This window comes from Dermochelys coriacea, chromosome 1 (assembly GCF_009764565.3).
Source record: "Dermochelys coriacea isolate rDerCor1 chromosome 1, rDerCor1.pri.v4, whole genome shotgun sequence".
NCBI lineage: Eukaryota > Metazoa > Chordata > Testudines > Dermochelyidae > Dermochelys > Dermochelys coriacea.
In genome coordinates, this window is record NC_050068.2 from 93,240,592 (window position 1) to 93,258,974 (window position 18,383).

Genomic DNA, 18,383 nt, shown 5'->3' on the forward strand with positions numbered 1-18,383 from the left:
TGAAATTTGTGCCTTGGGAAAGTTTTTAACCTAAACTGGTAAAAATAAGCTTAGGGGGTTTTCATGCAGGTCCCCACATTTGCACCCTAGAGTTCAGAGTGGGAAGGGAACCCTGACATTCAGTGAATCAGGGTTTAAAATAATGTATTTAATCATTCTCTGAACACTGAAATTTTGTAGGCAAGTACTCCTTTTCTTTTTGCAAATACAGACTAACACGGCTGCTACTCTGAAATGTGTCATTATGCAAGGCACTGAATTTAGCTGTATAGAGTGGAATTTTAAATTTGTTAGTCTCTAAGGTGCCACAAGTACTCCTTTTTCTTTTTACAAACAAAGAGGGTAGAGGAAAATATTTTTTTTTCAAATTCGTTTTCTTTGTGTATTGACAGCACTGTGCTACACTGTCAAATCAGTGTAGGCAAACAGCAAAAAAAAAAAAAGACCCCCCCTTTTTTTAAAAAAAATAGAAAGTGCGATTTGTAAATTCACAGCAATTGTCAGGGCTCTTGGAATTTTTTTTTTTCTTTCTAAAGCCTTAGGAGATTTCAGGTTGAAGGTGTCCTGTGACTCTGCATCCCAGGCTGTAGGCAAATCTTTTAATCTTGAGGCCCTGCAACGAACTCCAACTAACGAAGCTGCTTCCATCGCTACAGGTGCGGGTGGAAATTGGAGGGCAGGCTTAACTCCCAAAGCTACTCCTTGGTCTGCCAGGCGCAGTGGGAGTTGCACAGTACTGCAGCAAAGAGGTTGTCTTGTTGGAGCAGGGCGGTTGGAGGGTGTTGCACCCTTATGCTGATGAGGTCAGCTGGGGGGCGGTGGTTTGCTGGGGAGGCGGGGCAGGCTGCAGTACTCTGGTTTCTTCTCTCTCCTGCAGCACAGCGGGGCCTGCTGTAGTTGCAGCGGTGGGACCCGGTGCGAAGTGGAACGTGCGGCCTGTGTGCCAGAGGCAGGGACAGCGGGCGGCTCCCTCAGCATCCCCGCGGCGGCGGCGCCAGCTGAAAGTAGCTGGGAGAAATTCTCCCCACGCTTCCTGCTCCCGCTGCTGCGGGCAGCTGTGGCAGCTGTTGCTGCGGGGCAGGGGGCTCTTGGGGCAGAGTTCGTACAGTTGGTGGAGGCTGCTGCGCCGCCCGGAGATGGGAAGGCTGAGCCTGCGCTCGGGCATCCTCCTGTTGGCGGCCCTGGTGTGTCTAAAAGGCGAGACGCTGCCAAGCTGCGAGGACGCTCGGAAAGTTTTCCAGCTGCGGCAGATCGGCCCAGCCCAGGGGCTTCCGGAGACCCCGCGGGCAGGTAAGAGCGGGCTCCTCTCCGCCTTCCCCCGGGAGAGCCAGGGCTCGCGCACCCGGGGACGCAGCATTTCGGGGCAGTGTAAGGAGGGGCTGGCAGCGGGCGAGGGGTCTGAACTGCATGGGGCAGGGGTACCGGGCTGGCCCCTTTTCGGCCCGAGGGGTGGGCGTCAGGCGCAGGCAGGGCTGTGCTCCGCGCCTAGCAGGGCGCTGCTTGATTGAAGAATGCAGAGTTAGCAAAGCCCAGACTCCCTCAAGCAACTTCCTGCGGGCTCGCTCCCTCCGTAGCGCTGCTGTCCTTACCCCCAAGCCCGCCTGGCCGCTCTCTGGAGGTTTTCTTTCTGGACGGCGGCGTCTTGGCAGCGGGAGGCTGGGAAACGGAGGGCAAAGCCGTGCGAGCAGCAGCAATGGTACGGCAGCGGGGCGGGCTGGCTGGCTCCTCTCGTCCTTTCCTCGGGCAGGTGGCGCCTTCTTCTTGGGGAAATGCTGAGCGAGGGACTCCCATGCCCCAGCAAACCTGCTGCAGGTTTTGAAATGGTGTCACTACCTGTGGTTAGTGACTGGGGCTAGTCTCAGGAGAAGACCTGGGTGAAAGATAGCGGTCAGCATTCCATATGGGCCGATTCCAGCCCAGGTTTGCTCAGCGTACGCTGCAGGGTGAATGGAGAGAGGGCTATGTAGGAGCTGACCCCTTGCTGCATCAGGGATGGAGAAAACAATGTCCAGGAGAAATTATAAACATGGAACTCCTGGGTTTGACACCAAATTAGGGTGACTGTATTTCCCAAACTGAAAACAGATCCCTTGTGGGGCTTGCCCATAAGGTGCCCCTTCTCTCCTCCATATGGGGCTGGCCCTGTGGGGCCCTGCCCCACCGCTGCTCGCCTGACCTCCCCCCAACATTCCTCCATGCCCCCCAGAAGGGGGGAGTGCCTGGGGATTTTGGGGGGTGGCAGGGACTGGGCATTTGTTCCCTTTGGTCTTGCCAACTGATGAAGGCTTTGATCAGGGATGTGTAGGACTAGATTTAAAAAGGGAAAAAAATGGAACCTATGGTCACTCTGCACCAAATCCAAGTGAAGGGGCTTTTCTGTGGGATTGAGACTTTACAGGGCACCAGCAACTTGGAAGGAGGGGAAAGGAACAAGAGAATTCCTTACTCCCTGAAACATCCCTTACTGGGGATGGATGGTGAAATGCCATGATTGCATGGGGGATTTGGCCCAAATTCAGCCATCAGTAGCCAGCCACTGATATAGCTGCACTAGTGAATACACCCAGTGTAGACTGGGGAAAATCACTGTGAGCCATGACTTGCATCTGTGCAACTCAAGCAATTTCAGGGAGAATTAAGCTTTGTAAGTGCAAATAGCAGGTAGTGGCTACCCAGCAATGGCTGTAGGTGGGGCAAATCTGCATTGTAAGTAAGGTGCTAGTTAATAGAGGTACCTACAACTTTAAGTTAATACACTTGGCATTTGCATTACAAATGAAAATTCATGAGATTACTGTGATGAATTGAAATGACCCATCCTTGCAAATAAAAGTGGTGTGAGTATCTTTACTCAAATGAATAGTTCCATTGATTTCAGTGGTACTACTCCCACAGGTAGAATTACTTACATATGCCAGCGTGCGCAGACTCAGGAACTTAAACATATGAAGATTGACCATCATGGGCACAGTCTCGCAGGAAATGTTTTCTGTAAATGGGGAAGCTATGATTAAAAATTATCTTTAAATGGTGATAGTTTCTTTTTCTTCCCAGGCCTGGTCTACACCAGAAAGTTTTACCAGCATACTTATATCAGTTAAGGAGGAGTGGGAGTGGGGGGGGGGAGGGAAATCACATCTTTAACTGACATAGCAATGCTGGCAAAAGCCCTACTGTAGTTATACTGGCAAAGAACCTTCCTTTTGCTGATGTAACTTATTCTGTTTGGGGAAGTAGTTTAACATATAGTTATACTGTCAAAAGGACTCTTTTTCCTATGTTAACTGCATCTTTGCCAGGGGTATTTGCCAGTATAGTTCTTCAGGAGTATCTATATTGGCTAATCCTTTTAAGTGCAGGCAAGACCTAAGGGAACTTGTTTTCTCCTCCTTTACTGAGGAAATGAAATTAGTGGTATGGTGTACTATAGACTTATGCCTAAAATCTCATTGTAATATTTAGTATTTTAATACTCGGATACAGATAGTTTGTAAACTATATTAATGGTAATATTAAGAATGGGCTAAGCCTGAAATATTTATGGAATTATAGTACTTTCATTTAAATCTTAGCTTCCTGTGAAATGTGGAAACATAAATCATATTCTTTAAATCTCATTAGACAGTAAAAATTTCCTTAGCTAGAGATTGTATTGTCAGAATGTAATGATCAAAAAGATGGACAGATCATTCGGAAGGACGTATTAGAGATGGGCTTGAACCAAACCCTCAAAGCTGAACAACTCTCCCTCTGGGGGAATTTGTATCTAGATCCAAACCTTCTGGCTGGTGTGCATCTCTAGTGTTGCTTATTTAGTTAAATGTGAACAATGTCAGTTTTTTGAGATCTTATCAATTGTAGCCATATTCTCCGCATTCCGTAAATTAACAAAACCGATAAATCTTCTCCGCTATCATAATTCATTTGTAGAATATATTCATGTATATGATGAAACTCAATAGTGCCATTTTTCTCTTAATGAGTGCAATTAAGATGTTTCTTTCCCACTACCCTCACTTTTTTTCCCCCCCTTCCCATAGAAATGTTTTGCTAATACAGTACTTAATAATGTTCTGTCTCCATCTTCTTTGTCTCCTCAATCCAAAGCAAGTACATGGGATGAGGAAAGTAGGAAAAAGTTCCCTTCAGAACTTATGATGATGTCCCAACAAGTGATAGGCCGGCACAGGGTGGGAAACAGTTTTACAGTCAGCAAAGGGTTTCCCTCTCAAAGATTAGTTTTATTACTATAGAGACAGTCAGATAGTCAAATACCTGTATCCAACAAACTGAATGCAAAGTTACAATAGTTATCTCCCTGGTGAATATCCATGATATTTTCAAGGGTATATTGGCAAATAACTGTGGATATTATTAAAGAATATTAATTTAGAGATGTCAAACAAGAAAAGAGAGAACTTGAAGAACTACACTAAATGATAGCTGTGGGTTGATAGGACAAAATGCCAAGAGAAAAGAGACATAACTTTCACACTTTACACAGTGGTCTTTTAGTCTTAATGTTTTAAGGTTCACTTTCTGGATAAGCAGTTAGGAATAGGCCTTTTGGTAAAGCTTTTCTGACAATATATAGAAATATGTTCAATTATACTGCTTATTAGCCATGTATTTTACTGTTGAGAACATTTTGAAGCATGTATCACTGGATATTCTAGTATTGCAATAATAGCAGTATACAAAGTTATGGTTGAGATAACCTTTTGGATTAAAAATATAATGTTGATTCTCAGACCAATGGAGAATATTTCTAGAGAGTGGGGAGGGATGCTTAAAGGACCCTGAGTTAAGGGGGGGAAATCTTTCAAACGTAATGCGCTTATCAAATGCTTTGTGTATTTGGGTAACTCAGATGAATTAATTTTAAAACTCCTAAGGTGCCTTAGGCATTGGGCCTAATCTTGCATATACTTAAGCATGTGTGCAATTTTACTCTTGTGAGAAATTCTCATTGGGGCCTAGTCTGTAATGAAAGACAGTGACGTTTCAAAATAACGAAAGTAAGAATCTGACAACTGCATATTGGAGATTATATACACACACATATTGGGACAATCTTGTATTGGGACAGCTCATGTGAGTAGGGGTCATTTGCTGAGTAAGGATTGCAGAATTAGCCCTTGTATTTGGAGTGCCACACATTGGAAAAAAAAAATGCAGCTGTCATCCTGTGTACACTCAAAAACAATGTAATTCAGTAAGTGAGCCTCTTTCATCCCTGGTATAACTGTGTTGTAGTCAGTGGAGTTACACCAAGGAAGAATTAGGGTCATTTTGTTCATTTCAGATCTGAGTGTGTGATCAGCGTGTTTTCCCCCCTCTCCTTTTTAATAATATTAAAAACCAAACAACCTTTCCATGAAAGAACTATAGTGATGTAAATTTCACTAAGTTTACTCAGTCTCCTTAACTATGATTTGCTCAATGATGCATAAATCTGTGTTCAATCATTGTGTAGCATATATTAGAATAAAACACTTAAATACATAGCTCTCAGAACACTTCACATTTGCAGTCTGTGCTTGAACTCTTTAGCTATTTGTCTAATTTTCTTAATGGTAAAACTGTTGTAATTGTATTATCTTATTTTTCTATAGACTTAAAAGACCTTTCTTATGGTAGTTGAGGACTTCATACAATGATATAAACTGAACTCAGAGTTAAGTGTAAAGAATAAGCACTCATTCCAGTTTCATACTAGCTGTCCCTCATCCCACCCACAAAATTTCCCCCAGCACGTCTTTATGTATTTTTAAAAAGTGATAAATAGCTCAGTTACGAGTAACTGTAAACTAGATTCAACTCTGGTTCCCTGGTGCATGGTTCGAGGCTACAGTTGCAGAAGCATTTACTGTAATCCAGGTGCCTCCCTCTTGTGGAGAAAATGTTTCTGGTAGGGCAGGGAGACAGAAAACAAAATGGGGGACACCTGAGTGCAGCAAAATGGCAAATGCCTTCCAGGTTTAAAATGCTGAATTCTGTGGCATATTGCAAAGCTGCCATATTCAATGCTGCTATGGAATCACAAAGTACAGGGAGTCCTGACTGAGATGAATGGGGCATTTCATATTTCTTAGACGTGTTGTTTCAAGCTCTCTGCAGAGTCACGCAGGAATCACTACATTGGTTATGCTCAGTTCACCTTCTGAGGGTTATCTGTGCAATCACAGATGCAACTAAAAAAAGAGAGAGCTGCTTAGATTGAACAATACAGTTATTCTGTGCCAAGTGGTGAATTCCATGGCAAACTCCTTTGCTAATATATGATATCCTAATAATAGGCAAATGGGTAAATGAGGCAGGCAATGTAAAGATATTGAACAGCATCACTGCAAGTACATCAGTAGAAGACTTTTTGTGGTATATGCAAAGCTCCAGAAAAGATGGAAGGCAGCTTGTTTTGTGCCTATTGTGCAGGGTGGATTTGATTTAAATCACTAGTCAAGAAGACTCAATTTAATCATGGATTTCTACATAAAAGTGCATTCTTGTTGGTTGTTATAACCTTAATACATATTCTTCACAACTCAGAGATAGATGTAGGTTTCATTTTTAGAAGGTATACACTATACATTTTTAAAGTGATTTATTCTGAAAACTTTTCAGATTAGTTTTACAGCTCTATCAGAAAATGAATGATTGTTTTGTTGTTTCATTTGCCAAAGGTAATTGAAACAGATAGTTCACCTCCCAATGACTTCATAAATATCTCCAATTCAACAGGTTAATCATTAATATTTGGAGGATTTTCTTGACATGCTGTACTAGGAGGAGAACATCCGATGAAGTGAGCTGTAGCTCACAAAAGCTTATGCTCAAATAAATTTGGTGCCACAAGTGCTGCTTTTCTTATCACCAGACAGACATTTAAATTGTTTTATTTAACTAAAACAACAACATTATGTATTCTGGATTTTAATTTTCTTCAACAGTAAACATATAATTTAACAAAACAATGAATTATTGAATTTAGTTAAACACTCAAGTTTTGTAAAATCACGTTTCTTTTTGTTAAAATTGTTTAACTAAAATAGTTTAAATGAAATTTTTAAAAAACAAAAATTAAATTGTCAGCCAGGTCAACATTAGAAACTTAAAATATTGGCTTCTACAGCTAACTCAGTTGTTTTCACCTTCATTTTCCTGTTTGTTCATAATCTGGAAAAGAAAAACAAAGCTTTCCTGCTTTTTCAGGTCCCAAATGATTTCTCAATTTGAGATTAATTAGTCCAAAGGAAGAAAATATTCTTTCTACATCGGCAGAAGAAGCTACTGCTGTTAAAAGTGAGATTATCACTTCAACAGTCTCTGAATCCAAGTGCTTAAGTGACTTCCACTAGTGTGACTTTCTTTAAAATATCATCAGCAAACATATATTTCTTGAATGGTTCACCCTTAGCTCTGAAGTTTATTATAGTTGGCATTATGGAGGGATGGTTGCTGGATGTGCATGTCATAGCCAACTCCTCTTCTTCAGCAGTTAAGGTTTGACCCTGGTACCTAGTATTGAGAATGTTTGCAAGAAAATGAACTGGAGATAGTGCTTGTCCCATTTGTTTTCTAATGCTTGTAATTTAACTCTGTCATTGCATATTTCTCTTTTTAAGATCTATCTCAGTTCCTTCCAAATTTCAACAGCATCACCAATAAAACAGCTATTTCCCTGCATTTTGTTCAAGGCTACAGGAATAGGCTTCAGGGTATTCAGCATGTGTTCAACATTGCTTTTAAGCCCAATGTTGAGAACTTTGACTGTGACAGTGCCTCTATTTTTTTCACAATTTTGTTAAATAATTACTTCTCATCTTGGATACATTTGCAGTATTGTTTGTGACCAAGCTGCATATTAGACATTTGAATTTTTTTTTACTGTTTGTTATAGCTTTTTCTGCTGCTACTTGTATTTTGCTGTGCGTGCATTTCCTGATGTATCAATTCTTTCTGTAAGGAAGACATTCCCTTCTTCTGTTGTCACACAAGCACATACAGCAGGACCATTGTGGACATTGCTCCATCCATCAAGGCTCAGGTTAACAACTTTACCCTTTAGTACTGCTCAATTTCTTTTGCACACTGCTCAATTTCTCTTTCACACACTTTATCCAGCAATTTGCCTGTGACATCTGCTCTGTTGGGTGGACTGTATCCTGGTCTTAATTTCTGAACCATGTTAATAAAGTGTGGGTTCTCAATCATTCAGAAAGGAGAATTTGTTGTATAAACAAGCCAGGCATTTTTTTCATCAATTGCCTCTTTTTCTAATCTACTGGTTCTTATCACAAACTTATCTGTGGTTGTTTCTGGATGATGGAGACTTTTTTTTTTCCTTTTTGCTACAGGAGATATACTGTCGCTATGTGACATACATGATGTAACTGAAACACTTCACTGGCAGGTAACTCTGAAACTATAGAAAATGATGGTAATCTTGAAGGTGAATAGTCTTCGGAACCCTGTATGTTCAGGATGGATTCTCCTAAACAAAATAAGTCAATGCAGTTGTTTAATTATTTACCACCATATTGCTCATTTAGTATTACTCATTGCATTCTCTGACACTGAGTACTACTTTAAAGGTGAAACTGTAAAAGGAAGATCTTCCTATTTCAGCTATTTATTTTTTATCACAACTGCATCTAAAATGATAGTACCATAGAGTAACAACTATATTTTTTGCTCAAATGTGAGAATTCAAGAATAGGTCAGAAGGAAGACAGGCAGTCCTTAAGAAAAGTATGAAATAAATAAAGTTTACCAACCTGAAGATCCCCCATGTTCAGACATGTTTCTTTCATTATCTTCAACGCAGCTTCCTTCTGAGTAGGAACACTTCTCACGTTATTGTTTCATTCGGGCAATCAGGCTTTGCATTTCTTCGTTGCACTGTTTGCATTTTGCACGCTTGCCTGTCTTACCCACAGGTAGAGGAACTTCATTAATATATTCCAAAACTGGGTCTCTTTTACGGCCTTCTTCATTTATAGGTTTTCCCTACTAATGAGAGAATCGTATGGTAGATCTCAAATCAATGAAGGCTACACTCAGAAAGGCTTGAAGAATTCTGGAATATGCTGCTCATACAGTTTCACTTTTGTTTCTACTGCCTGTCCCTCCCTTCTCACATTTATCTCCAGACTGCTTCTCCTTGTCCAGATCTATTCCACTCCCAACAATCTTCTATTCATTGAACTTTTTGAAACTTTTATAGAGAGGTAAGGGATTGCAGATTTGTGTACACAGAGTCAGAGGGACAATAGGGTTGAGGTCTGTTATTTCCCACCTCTAGATATTATTTTTGCTGTTAACAAGCATATTATCACTGGAGACACAAATCCACAGTTTGAGAATTGCAAATCTAAGCATCTCTGATGGTATCTTCTAGACTGAGCACTGAGTCCCATTGGGTAGATAGAAAGATTAACCTAAATCTATACAGAAGCCCCTGAAACCCCATAAAATTGGGTCCCTAATCCATGAACTATTGGAACTCATTTACAAAAGTTTTCTTAAACATTACACGAGTCTATTGTCTCATAGTATAGAATTTGAATTTATAATCCCTATTCAATGATGAGATACATTACAGCTCAAAGATATCTTTATCTTTAGGTTTTTTCCTCAAAAAGCATTTTATTAACAAAAATTCGATTAAAAAATTGATTTTTATTCACCCCTGCTATTGTATAAGGAGGATTGTCACTCCATATATAATGAAGAGTCTGAAGTAAACCTTTAAAAAGATGAGTTTGTTCCTTAATATAAAGAAATGATCCAAGGTGTTTCAGCTGTGATAGACCAGCAGAATGGCCTCTGTGGAACAATATTTGGCATATATTGTGGGGATTGCCACCAAGCTCAAAAAGGAGGAAGGTGGGTTTGATAGCGATGGAGCAGCTTGTGCTGAAGAGGAGTCTGTCCCTTTCTGAAAACGAATAGTGCTCAGTGGAGTGGAGCTTAACCAGGCCAGGATGTTCTGAGCAGATTCTGTGGTCTCTGAATTTGGCTTAGAGGGACAAGTCACAAAGTAAGGTGAGCAGAATTTGGCTTCAAATATGCTATTTTCTCTTTCACTAATGGCTAAAGACCTGATTCTGCAAACTCTCACTTATGTTATTGAGTTGAGTTATTGGGAATAAGGATTTGCAGGACTGAAGTCATGTATGAGAGTATGAATTCAACTCAAGGCCTTTAGTAAGTAAATACACCTAAAGCAAAAGAATAGTTAAAATTTCATTCTCAATAAAGCTATGGCTCACTTAAGGCAACTTATTAATTAGCCCACTTTTACAGTAGGTTCATGTAGGTAGCTCTTCATTACAAAACTTATGGCAGGCCAAATTTGTGAATATTTCACACACAGGACCAGATTATTCCTCGTATTAGTGGTAGGATTTATCTAAAAAATCATTCTAAATGGGTTGCAGTCTAGAAGCTTTCAGAGCTCTGTATAAAAGAGAGTGTTTTCCTTGGTTGTTACTGGAGCTAAAAAGTTTTTTCCACTATTCCATAATCAATATAATCTGCCACTGGTGTAAACTTCTGGGGGAGAGACGGGGCTCATATAAAAAATATGCACGCATTTTCTTGGTGAAACTGAAACAGAATGACCCTCTCTCTCTCACTGTCATGCACACTTCTGCAATAAAACTGCTGTTAGTTCTACAGCACTAGTTAAGAAACACATGTACAAATCCATGTAGTGGGTCTCAAACTATCACTCTATTCTTAGTCAATTGGGTTCTTTTGCATGTTGGATTCAGTTACTTTACTCCGGTCATTGAAGACAGCTGTGTTTAATGAGCTGGAACAGAAATAGTCAATAAAATGTACTTTTATATGTACGTGATTAGCAGTCTTAAAGTAAAAACAATGTTCCCATAGGAGCTTGGAGTGATATGCTTTTTATTTTTTTAAATGTTTAATATAAACGTAAAGGTATGATTGAAATGAGAATATCAGTGTCAGCTACAAACCACAGCCATAAAAAATATTTATTTTATTTTAGAACATTTCTGGGAGTTCTAATGATCTTTTTGTAATCGTAACATAAGGCTGGTCTATGTAAAATACCATGATTCCCTTCTCCCCCCTTAAAGTGGATGAAGGTTTCAAAACGTGAAGGTTTGACATTTATTTGAAATTATGCAGAATTTGGATAATATGAATAGTTATAAGCTAAGGGTTCCCAAACTTGGTTTGTGGCTTGTTCAGGATAAGCTCCTGGCAGGCCGCGAGACACTCTATTTACCTGAGTATCCGCAGGTACGGCCACTCGCAGCTCTCAGTGGCCGCGGTGCGCCATTCCCGGCCAATGGGAGCTGTGGGAAGCAGAGTGGGCTGGGCCGAGCCACTGCTTCCAGCAGCTCCCATTGGCCGGGAACGGCGAACCACGGCCCCTGAGAGCTGCGAGTGGCCGTACCTGTGGACACTCGGGTAAATAGAGTGTCTCGCAGCCTGCCAGGGGCTTATTCTGAACAAGCCACAAACCAAGTTTGGGAACCCCTGTTAAAAGCTATTTCATTATGTACATGTTTGTATCAATGGTATATAATGCCTCCTGAACAATGAAGCCTCACAAGACAGGTATTTTACAGATAGGTACCTCATTTTACCTGATTTTATTTAAGAGGTGCTGAGTACCTGTTGAAATCAGTGGGTGCTGTAGGTGGTCAGTGCCTCTGAAAATCAGACCACTATTGATATGATTAATGTCACATACCAAATCAGTGGCAGAGCTGGAAATAGAATCCATAGGTCCTAAGTTCTAGTCCCCTGATCTGACAACTGGACCACATACTCCCAATCAAAAATTCTGATGCATTGCACAATAATTCCATTGAGTAAAATGGTGCTACTAGGCAACACTTTATTTCCCAAGTAACCTGACAACACTTGGTAGAGGTTCATCACTCTCTTGTATTTTCAATTCCAAGCAGTGATAAAACCTTTAGATATAGATATACCTGTTGAGAACTGGAGACAAAGGAAGACTGTACTGAATACCAAGGAAGTGGTTTCCCAAGCAACAGAATCTTGGCAGAAGTTTTTACCTTATCAATCTGAATGTGTACATGCTATGTAGGGATTTTACAGGTTTGTTTAATGTGTGCAGGGGAAACATAAAATATACTTCTTACTGGGCGTGTTAATGAAAATGATACTGTTCAGTGATGGGAATACTGGATACCAACTATATCAAATAATAAAATGTTATTGCTTGCAGGTAAACAGGCCTTTTAGGGTACATCTACACCAACTCCAGTCTGAATAGTAATGTTAAAGCACCATCTGCACAATTATTTTTAACACACTAAAATGATCCCAACTAGCACAAGTCTGTGGACGTGGGCTGGGAGGCTCACTCTCAGATGCAGTGAAGATGCCCTGATGACTAAATATTTTTGTTAGACTTCTAAGGAAGCAGGTAGCAAATTATTTATTCAAAAATGTACAGTATATTTGTAAGTTTCAGAGTAGCAGCCGTGTTAGTCTGTATCCGCAAAAAGAAAAGGAGTACTTGTGGCACCTTAGAGACTAACACATTTATTAGAGCATAAGCTTTCGTGAGCTATAGCTCACTTCATCGGATGCATTTGGTGGAAAAAGCAGAGGAGAGATTTATATACACACACAGAGATCATGAAAAAATGGGTTTATCATACACACTGTAAGGAGAGTGATCACTTAAGATAAGCCATCACCAGCAGCAGGGAGGGGAAAGGAGGAAAACCTTTCATGGTGACAAGCAAGGTAAGCTAATTCCAGCAGTTAACAAGAATATCAGAGGAACAGTGGGGGGTGGGGTGGGGTGGGGGGGGAGAAATACCATGGGGAAATAGTTTTACTTTGTGTAATGACTCATCCATTCCCAGTCTCTATTCAAGCCTAAGTTAATTGTATCCAGTTTGCAAATTAATTCCAATTCAGCAGTCTCTCGTTGGAGTCTGTTTCTGAAGCTTTTTTGTTGAAGGATAGCCACTCTAAGATCTGTGATCGAGTGACCAGAGAGATTGAAGTGTTCTCTGACTGGTTTTTGAATGTTATAATTCTTGATGTCTGATTTGTGTCCATTCATTCTTTTACGTAGAGACTGTCCAGTTTGGCCAATGTACATGGCAGAGGGGCATTGCTGGCACATGATGGCATATATCACATTGGTAGATGCGCAGGTGAACGAGCCTCTGATAGTGTGGCTGATGTGATTAGGCCCTATGATGGTGTCCCCTGAATAGATATGTGGACAGAGTTGGCAACGGGCTTTGTTGCAAGGATAGGTTCCTGGGTTAGTGGTTCTGTTGTGTGGTATGTGGTTGCTGATGAGTATTTGCTTCAGGTTGGGGGGCTGTCTGTAAGCAAGGACTGGCCTGTCTCCCAAGATCTGTGAGAGTGATGGGTCGGCCTTCAGGATAGGTTGTAGATCCTTGATGATGCGTTGGAGAGGTTTTAGTTGGGGGCTGAAGGTGATGGCTAGTGGCGTTCTGTTGTTTTCTTTCTTGGGCCTGTCCTGTAGTAGGTGACTTCTGGGTACTCTTCTGGCTCTGTCAATCTGTTTCTTCACTTCAGCAGGTGGGTATTGTAGTTGTAGGAATGCATGATAGAGATCTTGTAGGTGTTTGTCTCTGTCTGAGGGGTTGGAGCAAATGCGGTTATATCGTAGCGCTTGGCTGTAGACAATGGATCGAGTGGTATGATCTGGATGAAAGCTAGAGGCATGTAGGTAGGAATAGCGGTCAGTAGGTTTCCGATATAGGGTGGTGGTTATGTGACCATTGCTTATTAGCACCGTAGTGTCCAGGAAGTGGATCTCTTGTGTGGACTGGTCCAGGCTGAGGTTGATGGTGGGATGGAAATTGTTGAAATCATGGTGGAATTCCTCAAGAGCTTCTTTTCCATGGGTCCAGATGATGAAGATGTCATCAATGTAGCGCAAGTAGAGTAGGGGCATTAGGGGACGAGAGCTGAGGAAGCGTTGTTCTAAGTCAGCCATAAAAATGTTGGCATACTGTGGGGCCATGCGGGTACCCATCGCAGTGCCGCTGATTTGAAGGTATACATTGTCAACAAATGTGAAATAGTTATGGGTGAGGACAAAGTCACAAAGTTCCCCTGCTGCTGGTGATGGCTTATCTTAAGTGATCACTCTCCTTACAGTGTGTATGATAAACCCATTGTTTCATGTTCTCTGTATGTGTATATAAATCTCTCCTCTGTTTTTTCCAACAAATGCATCCGATGAAGTGAGCTGTAGCTCACGAAAGCTTATGCTCTAATAAATTTGTTAGTCTCTAAGATGCCACAAGTATATTTGTACAAGTTTTAGTGAATTTAGTGATTGGGAATGTCCCCAATAAAAGGTCTCTGTAGAGAGAGGTCTGTTGCCTCTTTTAGGCATAGGAATGCTGCCAATGCACTGGAGCAACCAACCAGTTCAGTCTTAAGTCATTGACATCTATTGGGGGAAAAGCAACATATTTGCCAGTTCTGAGGATAATTTTTGACATGGGCACTTGATAATTAGGAACTGGACTGAAGCTGAATGTCAGATGTGCTTTTTGCTCATTACTGACTATATGGCTATATTTCAATGAGTGATGGTGGAATGGCTCTGTGTCCCTTTATTAATTCACAGAGCTATCTTATCTAACACATAAGTAAGAATGGACATACTATGGTGAGAAATTTAGGCAAAGCTGCAGGCTGATTTCTTATCTCCCAACATGAAGTTAAATGCTTTTCCAAGTTTACATTGGCTCAGAAAATATATTTTTGCTCCCTTGGTAACCTCCTTTCCTCTCAAAAGAAAAAGGAAACTCAGACCTTGAGTTTTCATCTCGTGTGTGTTTATAGCAGGCAATCTGCATCAAGTACAGGTATCTCAGAAGCATTCTTATGTTGTTTTAAACTACCTGTTTAAGTTTCAGAGTAGCAGCCGTGTTAGTCTGTATTCGCAAACAGAAAAGGAGTACTTGTGGCACCTTGGAGACTAACATTTATTTGAGCATAAGCTTTCGTGAGCTACAGTTCACTTCATCGGATGCATCCAATGAAGTGAGCTGTAGCTCACGAAAGCTTATGCTCAAATACATTTGTTAGTCTCTAAGGTGCCACAAGTACTCCTTTTCTGTTTAAGTTTGTCACGATCAGAGATCCAATTCAATGACTAATGGGAAAGCACTTAACTTGTGAATCTGTTATTCCCAATAGAGATAAAGATCAAAATTCCTTGGAATTGTTGGTATGTTGCTATTCCTCGCCCGCGCAATACAAGAACGTTGCTATGTATAAGATGGCATTGACATTCCATCTATGTATAAGATGGCATTGACATTTCATCACCTCCTCTCACAGGACAAACTCCAGCCCTGTTAGATGGATCCAGCTAGCCACAAGTATCCATGAGATGCTTTCAACAAATTTTAAAAAGAATACTGTTATGACTTCATCTGCCTCTACGTTCATGTCCTGTAGTCCTTAACAGTGTAACTGGGTATTGTCTTTATCCAGGCTATGTCTGAGGTCTCCATAAAGCTGATTATACTGTTTCTTGACACTGCTTACACCTGGGCCACTTGTGTCTCAGGTCATTCAAGATCCAAAATGTTCATCATGGAATTCCCTTCTCACATTCTTTACCTTCTGTCAAGATTCCATCCCCCCTCTGAACTCTAGGGTACAGATGTGGGGACCTGCATGAAAACCTCCTAGGCTTATTTTTACCAGCTTAGGTTAAAACTTCCCCAAGGTACAAACTATTTTATCTTTTGCCCTTGTACTTTATCGCTGCCACCACCAAGCGTCTAACGGATATATAACCGGGAAAGAGCCTGCTTGGAAATGTCTTTCCCCCCCAAAATCCTCCCTAAACCCTACACCCCCTTTCCTGGGGAAGGCTTGATAAAAATCCTCACCAATTTGCATAGGTGAACACAGACCCAAACCCTTGGATCTCAAGAACAATGAAAAAAGCAATCAGGGTCTTAAAAGAAGAATTTTAATTGAAGAAAAAGTAAAAAGAATCACCTCTGTAAAATTAGGATGGTAAATACCTTACAGGATAATCAGATTCAAAACATAGAGAATCCCTCTAGGCAAAACTTTGTTACAAAAAGACATAAAAACAGGAATATCCATTCCATTCAGCACAGTTTATTTTCTCAGACATTTAAAGAAACAGAATTTAATGCATCTCTAGCTAGATTACTTACTAAGTTCTAAGACTCCATTCCTGTTCTGTTCCCGGCAAAAGTATCACACAGACAGAGAGAGCCTTTGTTTCTCCCACCCCCCCTCCAGCTTTTGAAAGTATCTTGTCTCCTCATTGGTCATTTTTGTCAGGTGCCAGTGAGATTATCCTAGATTCTTAACCCTTTACAGGTGAAAGGGTTTTTCCTCTGTCCAGGAGGGATTTTAAAGGTCTTTACCCTTCCGTTTATATTTGACACCATCTATGGTAATATTTCCAGATGCTGGACTGGGATGTTCATCTTGTTCTTCCGCCTTCTTGAGATTTGTGGACTTTGCAGGAGAAGAAAGATCTACATCAGAATTCTAGAGATGAGAAGATAATTTTTCAGTCTCAAAGGCTTTCTTCCTTTGATTAAGACCAAAGATTCATCTGCTGAAGGGAGAGAGGATATCCATGTGCCTCCCTCCCAGTGTCCAGGCAGATTCTTTGAAGAAAGTTTTCCTAAGATGCAAATGTATGTCTTAGGTCTCATTCTGGCATTACCTGACATGCAAAGAAAGTAAGTCCCAAGTAGGTCTCTTTACCCTCAAAGAGAACACCAGTTATTTCGGGTTTTGCTTCAGGATCAAATAAGATCCAATATCATTGGCAGACTTCCCTTTCTTGGAATGGAATCAGGAATTCCTCTACATGTTCCCTCTGATTATGTTGGTTTAGGATATCTGTATACAGCCCCGCCAGGATGGAGCCAAGATGTTGTTGTCTACAGACCAAAGGCGATCTTGGCAGTTTTGTCTTCATCCTAGGTCTGATATTAGGACCACTTATAAATTAGGGAATTGAATGGATCTTTTGTCTTCAGACTGTGGTAAGAATATCCATCTTAACCTGAATTTTCTTGAGTCAGTACCCTGACTTCTGAATCGCTGAAGATGTTCTTCAAGAGTTTAATGGGTAGGGTGACCAGATGACAAGAACAAAATATTGGGACGCATGGGGGGGCATCCACAGGCTCATACCCCCCTCAACCTCTCCCCGCCCCGCACCACCAGGGCCGGCTCTAGGTTTTTTGCTGCCCCAAGCGCAAAAATAAAAAGCCAGAGTGCCACTGAAGCAAAATATCGGGACAAATGGCGTCCTGACCGTACATCAGTCAGGATGCGGGACAAATAACTAAATATCGGGACAGTCCCGATTTTATCGGGATGTCTGGCCATCCTATTAGTGGGTCCTACTGAAAAGCCAGAGCTTTTGACCAAAAAACCTTTCTTGTATTTAACTTTGCTATTTATTACACTTTTGAACTTTAAGATCTGGTTTAAAGGTCTGCATGGGTTCTGATTTCAGAATCCACCCTCATGTGTCCAGGTGCCAGTCCTCACTCGTCTTACAATACCCTAGTTTTTGGAAGGGTTGCTCAAGGTAATTACAGGTTTCAAAGTAGCAGCCGTGTTAGTCTGTATTCGCAAAAAGAAAAGGAGTACTTGTGGCACCTTAGAGACTAACAAAATTATTAGAGCATAAGCTTTCGTGAGCTACAGCTCACTTCATCGGATGCATTTGTTGGAAAAAACAGAGGAGAGATTTTTATATACACACACAGATAACATGAAACAATGGATTTATCATACACACTGTAAGGAGAGTGATCACTTAAGATAAGCCATCACCAGCAGCAGGGGAACTTTGTGACTTTGTCCTCACCCATAACTATTTCACATTTGTTGACAATGTATACCTTCAAATCAGCGGCACTGCGATGGGTACCCGCATGGCCCCACAGTATGCCAACATTTTTATGGCTGACTTAGAACAACGCTTCCTCAGCTCTCGTCCCCTAATGCCCCTACTCTAGTTGCGCTACATTGATGACATCTTCATCATCTGAACCCATGGAAAAGAAGCTCTTGAGGAATTCCACCATGATTTCAACCATTTCCATCCCACCATCAACCTCAGCCTGGACCAGTCCACACAAGAGATCCACTTCCTGGACACTACGGTGCTAATAAGCGATGGTCACATAAACACCACCCTATATCGGAAACCTACTGACCGCTATTCCTACCTACATGCCTCTAGCTTTCATCCAGATCATACCACTCGATCCATTGTCTACAGCCAAGCTCTACGATATAACCGCATTTGCTCCAACCCCTCAGACAGAGACAAACACCTA

At 41.2% G+C, this 18,383-nt stretch overlaps 1 protein-coding gene across 1 annotated transcript in view; it reads left to right on the plus strand.

The window, feature by feature from the left end:
* Nucleotides 1-366: 366 nt before the first annotated feature.
* The window catches only part of GPC5 (glypican 5), a 580,092-nt gene continuing 562,075 nt past the window's right edge, over nucleotides 367-18,383 (plus strand). The window contains 1 exon segment of the mRNA XM_038390981.2: nucleotides 367-1,290. Coding sequence (XP_038246909.2) covers nucleotides 1,137-1,290 — 154 coding nt within the window. The 5' untranslated portion in view covers nucleotides 367-1,136.